This window comes from Clarias gariepinus, chromosome 18 (genome assembly GCF_024256425.1).
Source record: "Clarias gariepinus isolate MV-2021 ecotype Netherlands chromosome 18, CGAR_prim_01v2, whole genome shotgun sequence".
In the NCBI taxonomy this organism is placed as follows: domain Eukaryota; kingdom Metazoa; phylum Chordata; class Actinopteri; order Siluriformes; family Clariidae; genus Clarias; species Clarias gariepinus.
Window position 1 is genome coordinate 13,550,418 of NC_071117.1, and position 16,803 is coordinate 13,567,220.

Here is a 16,803-nt window from a genome sequence, read left to right on the forward strand (position 1 = left end):
CTGAACACCTGGGGATGAACCGGAATGCCGACTGCACCCCAGGACTTCTTGTATGACATCAGGTTTGTATCTCGCTAAAGCTCTTGTAGCTAAATGAACACAAATCTCCACAGCCTACATTTAATATGTATGTATGTATGATCATACAGTACATTCTGACAAGGGCATACCTACAGTAGATCATACAGAGATAATTTCTTCTTGTATCTCTTATTCTGGGGAACGTACAGTATGTGTCTAAGTGCAACATCATAATGCTTCGTCTCCAAAAAGTGAAATAATGGCCTGTTGGAACTAGCCGAAAGTATGTTCCAGTCATAGAGTGTTACCTGTTCGAACACACACCCTTGCACCCTGTTCCAACACACACATATACACAGACAAACTTGTGTCCCACCCTGCTCACTCATGCACACCTTGCCCTTCCCTGTTCCCACCCAACCCTAAGGCTGTTCATTTTTCAAGATCCTGCAGATCTCCAGGTTACTAATGTTCTTACGCACTTACTGTATCCAGGGGTGTCTGATGGAGTCAAACTGAGATCATGATTTTCGCACCAGCTGTTTCAATTCCAGAGACTTGATTCTCTTTAAATGAACCACAAACACTTAGCCTTAAAGAAACACTTCAGGATTTTTACCTTTAAACTCCCTGTGCACTAATGTAGCGCGTACTGCTGGAATTTGGATAATTCCTTGTGCTGATAAAAGAAACCTGCTTGTCGAACTTTCTCAACAAATATTAATGTTATAATATTATTATTAATGGAGTATTTTTATTATAAATTCTTCAGTGTTTGTGTGAATATAATATTTTCATTGATAACTTTTTCTCTAGCTGTGTAGTTCATTCTTGCAGAGTTTAGATTAAATAGTGTAATCTATTACTATACAGTATATTACAGACAATGTTGGATTGGATAATAAAAGTTTGTAACACTTACCCTATGGAGAAACACTCTGTTTGCAGGATTTGACATATAAAACATTTAAAGGTTCTCCAGTGAGACATGCATGAACACTTAAATTAAAGTTGTAATTTTACGTAAAGTTGTTGGTTGGCTCTGATGACACTTGCACTCACTTTTTCTTTATGCCACTTAGGGTAAGACTAGAGCCTAAGACTGGAGCCTATCCCAGGAAGATTCTTGACTCTGGGCAGGGTACACCCGGGACCGGGTTCCAACCCATGAACACATTTGTATACATCTTAATTTCAGAAAAAACACTTCGCTTAATCTACATATCCTTGGACTGTGGAAGGAAACCCACCAAACATGGGCAAACTCTACACGCACATACCCAAGGCGGGATTCAAACCCGGAGCCTAGAGGTGCAAGGCCATAGTGATATACACTACACCACCATTTATTTACAATACATTTTATTTATTTATTAATTTTTATCTTGTTTCTTAGTTTAGTGCACCAGTTTTGGAGTTTCTGGAAAGTCCGTAAGATATGTTCTCATGTCCGTTTCATCTTACAGCCTAGTTAAAGTGTAGCAGATTTTACTTTTATATAGTTATGTCTATTCTTTTGTAACCTTATCCCCAAAGTTTGACCGCTGCCCTTAGACTTTTTTTGTCTCTTAGATTTTTCTGTTCTCTCTATAGTACAAAGAAATGTCAGTTTGTTTTCCGATTAGATTCACGAAACAATGAAGTCTTTCTGAAACATTAACTTGACCAAGTGTGCTTAAGCAACACTTACGTCTAGGCTCATAACTTTCACCATAAAGTAATAAAATACTGCAACAGAACCACATGGGGGCCAGCTATAACTTTCAACCACATCTAAAGCTTGGGCTCTTATCTCATCTGGAAAGAATATGCCCAAAAGCATGGATATGGACATACAGTACAGGTGTGCTCATCATATCATGGAGCCAGAGGTTGCTGGGGGAATGGTGAAGAGATAAAAAAGAAAAACAGAGACAAAGAAATTGAGCATAGGACATGAATAGAGGAGAAAGTTGTCTTGGAAAAGAGTCCACTTTCTCATGTTTCGTAATGCCACCGTACTATCTTAATGCCGAATCTTTTTAATCATGCATGAATGAAACATTGGCTAACATAAAAGGATATACTGCCTCTGCCCCACCCTGAGACCTGTGGAGTAACTGACACAAACACAGGAAGTCTGTTCAGTACAAGCTTTATTAATCATGATCAGTTGGGATTGGCAGGCAGCTCCCACAGGAAATGACACTCAGATCGAAGAGATTATGGTCAATGTGGATGATGATTCATTCCTAAATCATGCACACTCACCTTCAGATATGACTAATATTAAATATAAGATTGAATTTATGCTGAATTCATAAGTCCTAACCGCACAAATGGGTGTGATGGTCAGGTGTCAACATACTGTTGGCAATATAGTAAATACTGTATTATACAGGACAGAGCAGGCCTAATTAGAGCTGCATGCTCCTTACTGAACAGATGACATCAGATATTTTCTGTGAATGAGATTAAAGATAAAGTATAATCCATATTATAATCCATCATATCATCAGCATATTATAAGAGCTCTTTAATGAAAAATGTCAAGTCTGGAATAATGTGATCCTCTGAATGCCAATCATTGTAATCATTAAAGGTGTAACAGTTTCATTGGGAAAAATCATTTTGTCCAAGTTGTATTTTGTTTTGAAAATGTGTATTTAGTGAGTCAATTTTAGTTTCTTCTGCAAATTTTAGCTGTTTGATTGGAAATCATTCAATTCTGATGAAGTATAATGAACGTGGCAGCAACATTACCTAAAAGAAAATCTGTCCAAATCTAGAAAGTAAACCTAATGGTCATTTCGAGCTGTGTAATTAACTGTTATGTCTGCCGCTAACATGCTGCATGAATCTACAGGGTGGGTTAAAAAAAAAGATCATCCCTTATTCATCATCTCCCTTCTTATCATATTCTATATTTGTATTATGATTATATGGGGTGCCATTGGTGCCAGAAAAGGTCCAAAATAACCCACCATAAGAAAACTGCTGACAAGATATCCATGCAAAAATAAGCCAAGACTGTATGTATTATATATGTACTGTATATATATATATATATATATATATATATATATATATATATATATATATATATAGTATATATAATCATAAAAGGCACAGTGGCAAAAAAAAGAATGTAAACCTTTTTCAATTTCATGGTTTTAAAAGTCTTAAATTGAGTATAAACATACTCATTCAAACAGTACGTGAACCCTTGGAATTAATAACTGATCTTTCTTGGCAGCATTTAATAACCTTGACCAGGTGCTTCCTGTAACTGTGGATCAGACCTGCACATCGTTCATTGGGTCTCTCATGTTCTTAGGACGTCTAATTTGTAGGACCCTCTTCAAGTCATTCCATAGTATCTCTATTGGGTTGAGGTCCGAGCATTGACTTGGCCACTCCAAAAGTTGGATTTTGTTTTTTTGAAGCCGTTCTGTTGTGGACTTACTTTGGTGTTTTAGGTCAATGTCCTGTTGCATCACCCAACTTTGACAGATTTTAAGATGGCATACAGACATTCTCACATTGACATTATCCTGAAGATTTTTTTATACGCTTGGGAATTTATCTTCCCCTCATTGACTTCAAGCTGGCCAGACCCTGATGCAGCAAAGCAGGCCCAAATCATGATGCTTACTCCACCACAAAGTGTCTTCATCCATAGATTATTTGTCTAACTGTACTGTAGACTGGTGAAGTAGACTGGTTCAAGTATTTGAAAACATTTTGTAACTCTTAACAGCTTAATGTAAATCAACCATTCTTGATCGTAGATCCTCTTAAAGATCTTCCTGGCAAGGCAGGACTCACGTTAGCAAATTTTTCCCATGCGGAGCAAATTCAAAAAGTCTGATTGGTTCTTCATCAGTCAACCTCCAAACTCATTTTCTTAAAAAGACTCCAGGTATGCTAACACCTGATGCCAATTAGCTTTTTTAAGGTCATTAAATCAAGGGTACATACTTTTTCCACTAACACCATGAGGTATTTTATGGTTGTTCTCAATAAAAAACATAAAAGATCAGAATTTTTTTTGTGTTATTCTTATAGTCACATTTTATTTGTCAATACTCTTGACTTAGAGAGAATCATATTTTATGATAAATTAATGCAGAAAACCATAAAGTTCCAGAAGGTTTACATTCTTTTTCCTGCCACTGTACACCATATATAGAATATTTCTCATAGACTATCCCAGAATATAACTGATTTTATGTGTAATGTAATTTTCTACACTGTAATATTGTATAATTAAAGCATTATATTTTGTACACGCCTCAGACGAGCATACAGTATGTTTGCTCTATAGCCTGTGGCTGATTGTTTTTTTTGCTCTTACTACTGGTAAATGGTTAACATTTACATCTCCAGGTCATAAGCCGAAATAAAAATTATCCATCCAAACCAATTTTGTTGCAATAATATTACATCGGCCCTTGGGTACAATTTCACAACAGAAAAACACATTCGCCCCAATGCTCTCTTCTATCACTGACTGAGCAGGAGTACGCCCGCGAGCGCATGGACGAGATGCCTTGTTTTTTTTACAGTATTGGTATTTGTACTGATGAAAGCCAGGTGATACACTAACTTTGAAGTATATTCCAAGAATCCACACACCGGCGCTCAGTTCTCTCTCTGGCTTCCCTTTATTTGGAAATCTTCAGATAGAACTGTCTCCCGTGTGTAATGTGTGGCCTGAATGTTCTTGTCACACTGACCTCATACTATAAAGCAGAGCAAGCTTTTAGGTTCACTTGACCAGTATTCGTATTTAAAGCAAGCTGTGCGAATGTGCATGAGTTATCACCAGCCAGGCATGCGGTACTTCTGTAGCAGCAGTTCCACAGTCAGTCATCATGGGAATACCTCTTTACTGCTACTGTAAACTGAGCTAGGATTAGCAGTGTGGTTGTTCTTAACTTGAAAAGTACAGGATTTACACAGGGCAAGTTTGTAGAAAAGCAAGGCTTACTCAAAACAAACAGATATCCAGTAGCGCCATCTTGTGGTTAGGTTTCTTAAGACACCTCAAGAGACATGAAGGGAATATTTTTAGATTCTTAGGAAACAAAATATATAACAAACCAATATTTTTTTAATGACTAAAGTTTACTAGATATGATCTGGTAGAATCTTTTGTTTCCTAATACATTGTCAGAAAAAATGTGTACTTAAACATGGTATTTGTTCCTGACATGGTACTCTCTGAAGGAGACCTTTTATAATATTAGCATGTACTTTTTATTTCCCAATGAAAAGCTGTATGGAGTGTGTCTTTCCTTTGAAAGTTAATTATCAAGTCCAATTATGTAAATGAAACCTTGTTTCTGTTTTTTATTATTATTATTATTATTATTATTATTATTATTATTATTATTATAAAGCAAACTATATCCACATAACCACCAGATACTTACTAAAGGTACAGAGAATGTACCAGAGCAGTGACAATGCATTTTTACAGTCTAAGAAAACCTTTAGTGCTTTTGTTGGTTGGTTGGTTGGTTGGTTTCTTTGTTTTTTTTCAGTTTATCCCTTTTAGGTATGCCATAAAGTTCTATAGTATGTTCTTCTTGTGAATGTAAAACCTTACAGCTTGGTTTCTCTATCAGGGAAAGTATAATTCTATTTAAAGGCAGTTGGAATATTTAGTAAAAGAGCAGATGCAGTAAACATTTGTCACCTCTACGGGGCGCCATAGTTTCAGTTTTACACATTTAGAACAATGATTTCTCAAGGTCTCATCAAAATATAATTGACTCACTGGCTGAAGTTCTAGTTTAGATTATTAAGTTTGGACTAGCTTTATGCCTACTGTGCTTTCTCTTGGCAAGCATACAGTATGAATCTTTCTACATTTAATCTGTTGCGCACAGGCAAAGTGTTTGCTGGGATTAAGTAGGACTTTCTTCACTGGAGGGTCTCTTCAATTCATCCTAAAAACAATTTAAAAAAAGATTATTGAATTTTTTAAATTTTCAAATCTTAAAGGTATAAAAAAAAATTATCCTAACCATAAAAATCTTTTCAGATATTTCATTTTGGGGGTAAAACATTTTAGTATTTTTCAAATAATTCAAATGAAAACTGAAAACTTCCTGAAACCTCATGATTTTCTAGCCTACTACAAAAAAATCCTCTTTTCATTAAACTGTGACTAAGAGCATTATTATATATAATAACTTGTCCAAAAGCACATGATGACATGTATATTCATGCATGTATAATATAAATGTTGTACAATTTGTGGGGAAAAAACAGAAACACAAGAAGTATAATCATACTGTTACAGTATTTCTCTGTGCATTTAAATGGTTACAGATTGATTAGCAACTACAGTGCTATAAACTCTTTTTTTAAGCTTTAACTTTCTTGTTTTGGTGTTTGTGATTGAACTAGCTACATGTAGAAAATGTAAAATTAATTTAAATAATTTCAGCAGTTAATGGAGTGTACCATACAAACAATATTTTATTAAGTAAAAATAGCTTAATATGGGGAAATATGAGCAACTTGCAAACATGTTCAGTATTTTTCTCCTTTTATTGCCATTCTTTACCTTTTAATAAAACTATACAAATATAATTATTTGGAAAGTAATACCTTTTTTTATGTTTGCCCCTCTATGTCACTGTAATGGATGTAAAATAAATTAAAATGTTAAATGAACCTTCCTTCCTTGGGCCATTTTTGGTAGGTACCAACCACAGTAGCCCTGGACCTGCTGTTTTGGAGATGCTCTGACCTATTCATCATAATTTGGCCCTTGTAAAAGTCAGTCAGAGCCTTTCGCTTGCACGTTTTTCCTTCTTTCAAATTCATTTCCATTTAGTTTTTATCACTCACCACTCATACTCATCTATAATTTTAATGGATTTTAGTGAATTGCAAACAAGCTTTTCAAGCCACAAGGCATCATTTTTATAACAGTTGCACCACACCGATCAGCCATAACATTGAATCCACTTGCCTAATATCGCATAGGTCCTCCTTGTACCAGCAAAACAGCTTTGACCCATCGGCACATGGACCTGTGGAGGTGTGCTGAGGTAACTGGCATCTAAAATACCATTTCCAAGAAGAGGTTTATTTGGTCTGCAACAAATGTTTAGGTAGGTGGTACGTGTCAAAGTAACAGCCACATAAATGCCAGGACCCACAATTTGACCCTTGTCAACGTACCTCAAATCCTTCATTTTTCCTGCTTTCAACACACCAACTGACTGTTCACATGCTACCTATCATATTCCATCTCTTAACAATTGCCACTGTGATGAGATAATCAATGTTATTCACACTATCTGTCAGTGGTTATAATGTTATGGCTGATTAATGAAACTTAAACAAACCCTTCATTTTTTTTCTCTTCATATATATTCATTTTCACCAGTTTACAGTTACTTTTATCATTCACCCCTCATAGTCTACAATTTTAGTGGATGTGATGTTAAAAGCAAACTTTCCAAGCCACCAGGAGTCATGGACATGGCAGTCGCATTGGATATTTTTGGTTGGAGGACAGTTTCCCAACCCAGCAGTGACGCTGAGGTCTTTAAAAATTCCACAGAGACTGCTGTGTTTGAAACACTCTTAGCAGCACACACAACAATGTCAGTGCCATGGGTATGCTGAGAATTGTATCTCTGGTCATTTGAAATGTATATATAGAAGCACAAAAGTTGTCCAGTTATATATTAGATTACACTGATGAGGTCAGGTTGTCTCACTCACTCACTTATCATCTTCCTGCTTTATGTAATATACAGTGTCACTGGGGCCTGGAGCCATTAGGCATGAGGCAGCATACAATCCATCTTGTGCACACACACACACAATTTGGGAATGCAAATTAGCCTAACCTGCATGATTTTGGACTATGGGCTCAGAACCCGCACCCTGGAAGTGCAAGGCAGCAGTGCTAATCATTAAGTAAGCGTGGTTGTCACTGGATGTATACTGTAATGAAAATATGCACAGTGTGTGATTTAAAATGGCAGGATGCATCCTCACTTGCACAAGCATGGACATACGGTGAGGGGAAGAACACGGCTGTGTCACAAGGCAAAAATAAACCCAAGAAGACTTGCTGTCCTAAGAGAGTATTACAAGGCTCAAGGAGAAATCTCCTTCAAACTGTCACGCTGGCATTTTCAGCAGCCAGAGGCCTAGCCTGCTCAGCTGAGTATCCTGAAATTAGCACCTAGTCTCTCTCGACCTCACTGGTGCTGACAGAAGACTCAGAGAAAATTGCCACTTGTTGGGGCGTTTTAGGGGGGCGTTTGGCGCGACAGGGCATCAGGTGGCCTACGAGCGCTTTTTTTTTATCCCCGGTGTTTACCGGAGGTAAATTGCTGTTTTGCTCACCTGAGGAGGCTGAGGCGACTGTGTGGCGCCGTCTGCTTTTAAGCTCTGGAAGCACACAGGGTGCAGTGCCCACTCTGACCGGTAGGTGGCGAGCCGTGTTTGATAATCCCCAAGTATTATCAGCGAGTAGCTGAAGTCCAAATGGCCTTGACATATCCAAGGACATGCATGGAGTAAACAGAGACTGGTAGATTTCTGCAAAAAGACATGAACCAAAAGATGGTTGGCTTCAATATGAACAAAGAATTGACACCAGTCTAAAAGTATGCGTAGAAGTAAAAACTTCTGACTTTTGTTGGTCTGTCTGTCCCAAAGACAAATAGCTACGATACTTAAAAATCCAATTTCTACAATTAACAGATTTATAATTTAATATAAAGAAAATGGCAAAACATTGTCACATTTTATTCTGTTGAGAACAGCCATCTCACTGTATGCCTAGGTGTTGTTCTTAAAGCTGCTAAAGAAAATTTATTAACAATGTTTTAATAGCTAATCCTTACTTACTTAAAAATGTACAAATGTGCACACATTTGATCAGAAGTTATGGGAGTCTATTTACATCTTGCATTTCTGTGTACATAACTGCTTGTGGTGAGAAAATAATTATACCAAGGCTTAATTATGATTTGATTTAATTATGATATTGATCTTAATGATAGTCACAACTGCGTAACGATCCTGTGTTTGAGGAAAGCAAGGTTTGTTTGTTTTTAAAGCAGAATTCTAGTAGAAAACATTCATGCATGCCTATAGTGTTGAAAGATATTTAAAAAGAACTAGCCGATGTGGGCAACAAAATGACACAACAGATAGTGTTTTTAGGGCACAAGTTCACTGATGAGCATAGGTTACTGCTGGGTGTGTGTATCTTATTAAAACCATAAGATTCTAGGATCTTAGAAAGGTAAACAATAATTCTCACTCACTCACTCAATCGTAAATCCCTCTCTTTATTCTGTATACAGAGTCGCAGGGGGCTTGGAGCCTATTCCAGGACACTTAGGGCCTATGAGGTGGGGTATACCCTGGTCAGGATGCCTATCCATCGTAGGCCACACATATATACCCACACTCACCCGCTACAAGCAATTTGGGAACACCAATTAGTATAATCTACATGTCTTTGAGCTGTGGGAGGAAACCAGAGTACTTGGAGGTAACCCACCAAGCACAGGGAGAACATGCAAACTCCACAAACATATACCTGGGGCAGGAATCAAACCCGGGCTATGGAGGTGCAAAGCGATAGTGCTAACCACTAAGCCACTGCGGCCATGGTAAACAATATATATATATATATATATATATATATATATATATAGAGAGAGAGAGAGAGAGAGAGAGAGAGAGAGAGTCCTATTCAGTTCTAGAGTTGCCCTTTTCTCTTATGTGAATGTGGGGCAAAATGGTATCATAGCATATATGTGTTACTTGAAGTAGTAGCACTGTCAGAAATTAATGTGTTTTAATGAAATATTCATATTTTAATGGGAAAAAATGAATTAAGTTGCTGATAATGGATCTGCTTTTCAATCTATTTCTTTATACATCACTCCTTCCATCCATCCATCCATGCATCCATTGGTTCCTCACATGACGCCCCTCTTGATGTCCCCACCCACTAGACTGACTCCACCCACTTACCATCTCGAACACAGGGACTCGGAGCACCAATGCACCACCGCCTCACTAGCAGTCTATGATGAGACTTCAGCAAGGACTCCTGTGAAGCACTGCTAAACATCCCTCACGTTCCAAAAGAGATCGGATCATAACCATATACCTAAGCAGGAGTGTTGTCAGATACTATTTGTTCAGATTGCTGCTTTAATTACTGCCAAGGTAATTACCATAAGGAGAGGGAAGAGATGACAGCGGTCCTGGATAGCCTTGGTTCGGATATGCACACAACCCATCTTACCTCCAGTAACTTCAGCGCCGTGCACAAGTCTCAGGACTCTCCCACACTCCCAGTGTCCACCGTCACCGACAGCAGTTTCTACAGCGTCCCTCAGAGCGCAAACTGCGCAGGAACAGCGGCTTACGCGCAGCTCGCGTCCTACTCGTACTCCCATGGCGGAGGGGTGAGCGGTGGACCCTACAGCCCCAAACCCTACGACATGGGCTTCGGCTCTTCATACGGCGCTTATGGCGCCTACGGACCCGGTTCTCCATCACCAACTCCTACAGAGCCAGGTAAAGATCCGGTGCGCCTCCGTGTTCCAGGAAGAATCACCTTCTTGTCACCTTCATTTAGACAGTTCATTTGAAATGTGTCTTTTTAAAAGAAAGTTAATCATACCTACACCAATTTTAAGAGGGGAGAGTGAAAGTCTGGAGAATTTCATGTAAAAAGATTTTAGCCTTCTCACTGAATAACGCATGATATGTGGAAATCTGTTTTGTTAATAATAATAATAATAATAATAATAATAGACTTAAAATAATATGTAATACAAATATATTTATCTTTGCATTTACTTTACATATAATGCAGACAGAAAAAGAAATAAAATGTGAGAAGTTAGGTCACTGGGAGGAAAAAAAGCAATATCCACAATTTTGGTTGTGATTGCAGTGTAGACTTCTGGAATAAATGTAGAGGTTGGAAAATAAAAATTGTGGTACGTGACAAACTTTGACCACTTTATCTAACTAGCAAAATCTTTCCAACCTCTACAACTACATATACTGCTTATGTATGCAATGTATCAATCAAAATTTTCTGTGTGGGTCCCGGGTTAGAGAAGGACGAGAGCGAGCCTGAGGTGCGCATGGTGAACGGCAAGCCAAAGAAAGTCCGGAAACCGCGAACCATCTACTCGAGCTTCCAGCTGGCTGCTCTCCAACGCCGCTTCCAGAAGACGCAGTACTTGGCGCTACCGGAGCGCGCAGAGCTCGCAGCCTCTCTGGGCCTGACACAGACTCAGGTCAGCAGTCTTGCACTTTGTTCTTTTTTTTTTTTTCGGTTTAGCAATGCACCATTCTTAAACGTGCATGTGATCTCTTAAGCTGATGTTCTCTTCCTCCGTGCAGGTGAAGATCTGGTTTCAGAACCGCCGCTCCAAGTTCAAAAAGTTGTGGAAAAATGGGGAGATTCCGCCAGAGCAGCACGTGGGCTCAGGTGACTCTCCTCCGGCGTCTCCTCCCTCACACACCGCCTGGGATTTCCCCTCAAACCAACAAGCTACAGCAGACGGGGACTCTAATACAGAGCAGGCGGTTGGTCCCCCCAACACCACCGCACCATCGTATTTGTCCAACTATCCATGGTACTCATCCACGAACGCACATTTACAGCAAAGCGCGCTCTCGCAGCCCCATCACAACTCCGCCATGAGCGCTGGGGCAATTTTCTAGCCACGAACTCGGGCATCGGATGCACCTGTTACAGAACAGTGAACTTGTAGTGCACATACAAGAACGGAGAGAGGGAGAAACCCAAACACTAACTCCGACATGCAATTTGAATTCTTTTTGTTTCTTATTTCTTTTGCGGTGGATTTCCGTGGCGCGCTCGAGTGCGCAGAACGTGCAACAAATCGACGCACATTAAATTATTTTTCTATTTATTTATTTGTTTTGTTTGCAGTCGCAGGACAGTGGGACAAATTACAGTACATGCCAAGTTAAAAAAACGGGTAGCCTTTTATTGCGTGCATTGTACAGTACATTTTCCTATCAGACTATAGTAGGCCTGCAGAGTAATCTATCATGCTGTTTATACAACTTGTACTCACAATAAAAAAAGAAAGATGTTGATGTAGAACTGTTTCTGACTAACCTTAACTTTAAAATGTGCGTGCATTAAAAAGTTGCTATTGATTGGGGTGGAATATAACCTAAAATAATCCCTCCTGTTGAAAAAAAAAAAAGACAGAGAATTACTGGACTGGATTTTTACAAGGCCTGGACATTTTATGGAGAACCCCTGAACAACAACAACAACAACAGCAGCAACAACAAAAAAAAACATCTTAAGTACATCACACGTTTGGAAAATGTAAAATTTTATGGTTGTTTATTAAAGGTTGTTTGGTCTTCCCTCTGGAGGGAACCCTATGTAAAAATCTACAACAGAGTGATTTTCTATTTCAGGTCGAACCTCCATCAAGCTGAGAGCACTTAAATATCCAATGAGCTTTTAAAAACATACAAAAAGAGTGTATCTACAACAACATATATCCATTCGTTTTTTAAACAAAGTACACTCTTAGAAATAAAGCTGTTGGATTGTATTGGGTGATAACAATAAGGATGCATGTTCTCTACCTTTAGTATGTATGTAGTTACATACTCTGTACTAAACTGTACTTTTACCAGAAACATACATGAAGTATTTAAGTGGTCCTCAAAGTACAGTTATGTACCTTGAATCATGTAATAGTACAACACATAGAGAGAAACAAAAGGGCAGAGGTGGCTAAACAGGTACTGATCAGGCCCCAGAACCATCACATGACACCCTTGGGCCCTTAAGCAAGGCCCCTAACTCTATCTGCTCCAGGAGTGCCACTGCATTGCTCTGACCCTAGCATCCAAGCTACAATTTAGAAAGAAAAAGAAAAGATTTATCGTGGCAAATAAAGACTTCTTCCTCATTTACTTCTAAAATCTTTAGCCTGGAGGTTCCTACTAAACCCTCCAGTAACAATTAAAGTCTTTTTTAAAGAGTATATGGAAATGTGGTGCACTTTTAATCAGCTTTTAATGTCGTGGTCCTTACGGTCTGTCGTAAATTAACCTACTTTCAAAGGTTTCCAGATAACATAGATATATTATTACTGCTTCTAAAGGTATAAAACATGTGCCCTTTATGGTGCAGCTCCACCGACAAAGTACAGTTTAGCACATTTATTTTGGAGAGTACAGTATATAGGTAGTTTTATTGAAGGATGTCCTTATTTATATAGACAAACCGTGGCAGAAGTGGAAAGAGAAACGACGCCTTGAGGGCACTAAGAGGGGAAACGGCTGGACCGTTTCAAACCGCACACCTCCGGGCCAGTGAGGACGTGTACTTAATGCGCCATGTTCGTGTCCTCCAGTGCACATCATAAGTACCCGTATAGGGGGAAAGTTAACCCATAGACGGATAGTTAGGAGATGCTGAATATGTAAAACGCGCGTGCTATTGTATAACTAGTTAAAATGATTTATTTTGTCGGTTCTGCGCTATGCGCAAACGTCTATGGACGCGTCAAGGCGCACTGTGACAGCAATTTATCGCGCGAGTGTGCGGCTCAAGTATGCGTGGTAGTATGCGTTTCAGAAAGCAGCAATGTGCGGGCGCGTCTCACGTTGGCACACGGCGGAGAAACGGGGAGGGGAGGGCGTTCCGTGTGCGGCTACACGGCTCTTCCCACTGCAGACTTTCTGGAGTCATTGCGCGCCTCTCCCAAACGTTTTATGAGCAGCACTGAAGCAAAGTTAAAAAAAAAAAAAAAGTATAAGAGAGAGAGAGAGAGAGAGAGAGAGAGAGAGAATAAAACCGCCTCAAGCAGAACCGCCTCGGAAACATTATTCTCCCGAAACGCCCTGCGCCTCCAGCTCCGACTCAACCTTGGGTTATTTTTGGTACGGGGGACACGCGGATCTCTAAAGTTTCATTTCTTGAAACTCTGCCTGTATGCACAAAGTTCCGCACAATATGCAAAAAGTGCCATACTTCAGTTTAAACTTTGGGTGTGCTTCATGATTTATATAACACACCTAGACACCCCGGGACATATAGCAGGTTTTTTTGTCATAAGAAAACAAACACTGCACATACAGTATAGGTCTCTAACAAATGTAGTGTCACCTGTCTGAGGTGTGTATGTAGATGTTGGTAGCTATTATTTATGAACTTTCACAACCCGGGCACGTGACCAATTGTTTCAGGCAGTCAGGGCTGTATTGCAGTTAAAGGATAAACATATGCAAAAGCAACATTATTTGAAACATATTTTAATCATTCTAAACACAGCTCTTTATTTTGAAAAAAATAAAAAATAAACTAATTTCCAGTTCATTGAGTTAGGATCTTGTTACAAACTAATTCAAGCACTTATAAGCTACTGGCCACTTTCAGAAAGAATAAAGAGTCACAGATAGGCTCTCAGAAATAGATGTACCTGACTATGCCTTTTTTACTTGGGTGATGCTACCAAGGACGGTACATGGCACATCTTAGGCCTACATCAGTGACATTTATGATCCTACTCAAAGGCATTAAAATTCATATTAAATATAGAAAGATGTGCATTTGATTATATCACCTCAATAACAATGATCACTAAATACTTTTGTTCTTGAATTGTGCACAAGAACAGTTCCTTGATGATGTCAAAAAATCGTTCTCGACAGGACCTTATTTGAGTCACTTCTTGAATTTGGTTTGTTATGAGAAATTATTATTATTCGCTCCACAGTAACATCAATAAAACGATGTAGGTAAGCATCAGTTTTAAAACCATGCTTCTTCTATATGTTCTATATGATCTGGGTTAAATGATCCTGATTGTTAAGAGTGCTTGATGGATGGGTATTCTTTAATGATGCGAAGCCCAAAACCACGTGTCCAGTTGATGTATTTTGAATTACAGTGTAAAATCACCGTAGTTTACGGTAAAAAAATAAAATAAAATAAAAATTCTGGGGCAAGGGCGTGGGGGTGTTTACATTCCAGGGTCCATTTAAAGTAAACTGTGATCTAATCTAATATATAAATCTAATTCTATTTATACCACACACACACACACAGATAGATAGATAGATAGATAGATAGATAGATAGATAGATAGATAGATAGATAGATAACAATCTAGGTTTATATTAATTTAAAATAAAACCTTACTTCAAATTGACATACATTTACTGTGAAACTCATTATTTCTTTATTTGTTTGTTTGTTTTTCTTATCCCCTTTTATTGGCTTTTATACACCATTCTAAATCTAACCATAAACATCCCACGGGGTTGCAATGTGCACCCTCTAACCAAGATGTAGACTTAAAAAAAAATAAAAATAATAAAAATACGAAGACGAACCAGTTTTGAAATCTTTCTGTGTAAATTCCACAACTATAGAAATTTCTGCCAATGTACAGCTAGCCTTAGTATTTATGGCCTTATTGCCGCACATTGTAAGCATTTCACATCTTTGTACAGAGTTTCAGCTGGTAATGATTGAAATACCGCTCTTTATTTGCAAACCACATCATTAGGAGTCTCGGCTGATCGCATCCGCTTGCTGAGCGCTGTACATCCTATAGGCGTCCATAACAGCCCATAATACTATAGAAGCCCAGGATTTGACGCCCAGTGTGGTCACTATAATAACAATAAAACAGGACTACAAGTTTCTAATCTTACATTACAGTATACATAAAGATTTTATTTATTATTATTTTAATATATAGGTGTACATTACTAACAGGCTGAAAGTGTTTTCTTTGCATAATAAATATTTTAGATTTATTTGAGGAGAGAAATTTGTGTTGCCTTGAAGTCATTCAAGTATATTTTTAACTTTGTATATAGATTTTCCGAATTTAGTTTTGTGAGAGCAAAATTAATAAAAGATTAAATTTGCTCCAATAGCAACGAAATAAGAGCTGTTACCAGTTTTAATGTACAATTATCCATGCATTTTAAAAATATGGAAGAAAAATCCCTAAACAAAAATATCATATAATTTCAGCCATCTGTGGAGACAATATAGACCAGAATACTATTCTATATTTTTAAATATTTATAGCTAAAATGTCAAAGGCGCAGATAAGGTAAGCCTATATTAACGTGATAAAAGACTTGACTGTCTGGTGTTTTGTCCACCGGTTTGTCCTCGGCTGCATTCTCAGTGGGAGGTCATGATGATAACATGGTTGTCTTAAGCAGCTCTTTTCTCTAACAGACCCCCTGCGCGCTCTGGACCACCTGCACGCGCTTTAACAGCCGCCTCACAAGCTCACCGCGAACCGAGCCGCCTCTCCACCCAGCCAGTCCACTGCCAACCTCCTTCTCTCTCTTTCTCTCCCTCTTCCCAACACCCCCCACCTTCCTCCCATCCCATTCTTTTTGTTCCACTAAAAAGATTCGCCGAAATTACTTGTAATTGCGACACGGAAAAAGCAAATGTGCACAAAGACTGCGAAATGACTGCAATTACATTTCGATGTGAAAGTCGCGTTTAAAGGAGCCGCTATCGACCACAGCCACACACACACACACACACACACACACAAATGCAAGGGATATAGTAAGTCTTTCTTTAAAAGGGGAAAACGAAAAGAATAAATCCTTATTATTATTATTATTATTATTTTTTTATAATACAACATGCAAAATACAATAATAATGATAATAATAATAATTTATAGCATGTTATACCTAGCTTATTCATCATCTATTTATTTAACCTTTGTTTTACAA

General features: G+C 38.3%; 1 protein-coding gene across 1 annotated transcript; it reads left to right on the top strand.

The window, feature by feature from the left end:
- Nucleotides 1–10,097: 10,097 nt before the first annotated feature.
- Nucleotides 10,098–12,458, top strand: dlx2b (distal-less homeobox 2b). Its single transcript, XM_053477193.1, has 3 exons — nucleotides 10,098–10,584; nucleotides 11,134–11,318; nucleotides 11,425–12,458. The coding sequence occupies exons 1-3, from the start codon at nucleotides 10,257–10,259 to the stop codon at nucleotides 11,746–11,748; spliced, it is 837 nt and encodes a 278-aa protein (XP_053333168.1). The 5' UTR covers nucleotides 10,098–10,256; the 3' UTR covers nucleotides 11,749–12,458.
- The last annotated feature ends 4,345 nt before the right edge of the window (nucleotides 12,459–16,803 follow it).

What these genes read in the sequence shown, in the direction of transcription:
- dlx2b (XM_053477193.1), top strand. Translation starts at nt 10,257, where the DNA reads ATGACAGCGGTCCTGGATAGCCTTGGTTCGGATATGCACACAACCCAT. An exon ending in ACCAACTCCTACAGAGCCAG is followed by an intron (nt 10,585 to 11,133) that starts GTAAAGATCCGG and finishes GTCCCGGGTTAG; the next exon opens with AGAAGGACGAGAGCGAGCCT. An exon ending in TGGGCCTGACACAGACTCAG is followed by an intron (nt 11,319 to 11,424) that starts GTCAGCAGTCTT and finishes TCCTCCGTGCAG; the next exon opens with GTGAAGATCTGGTTTCAGAA.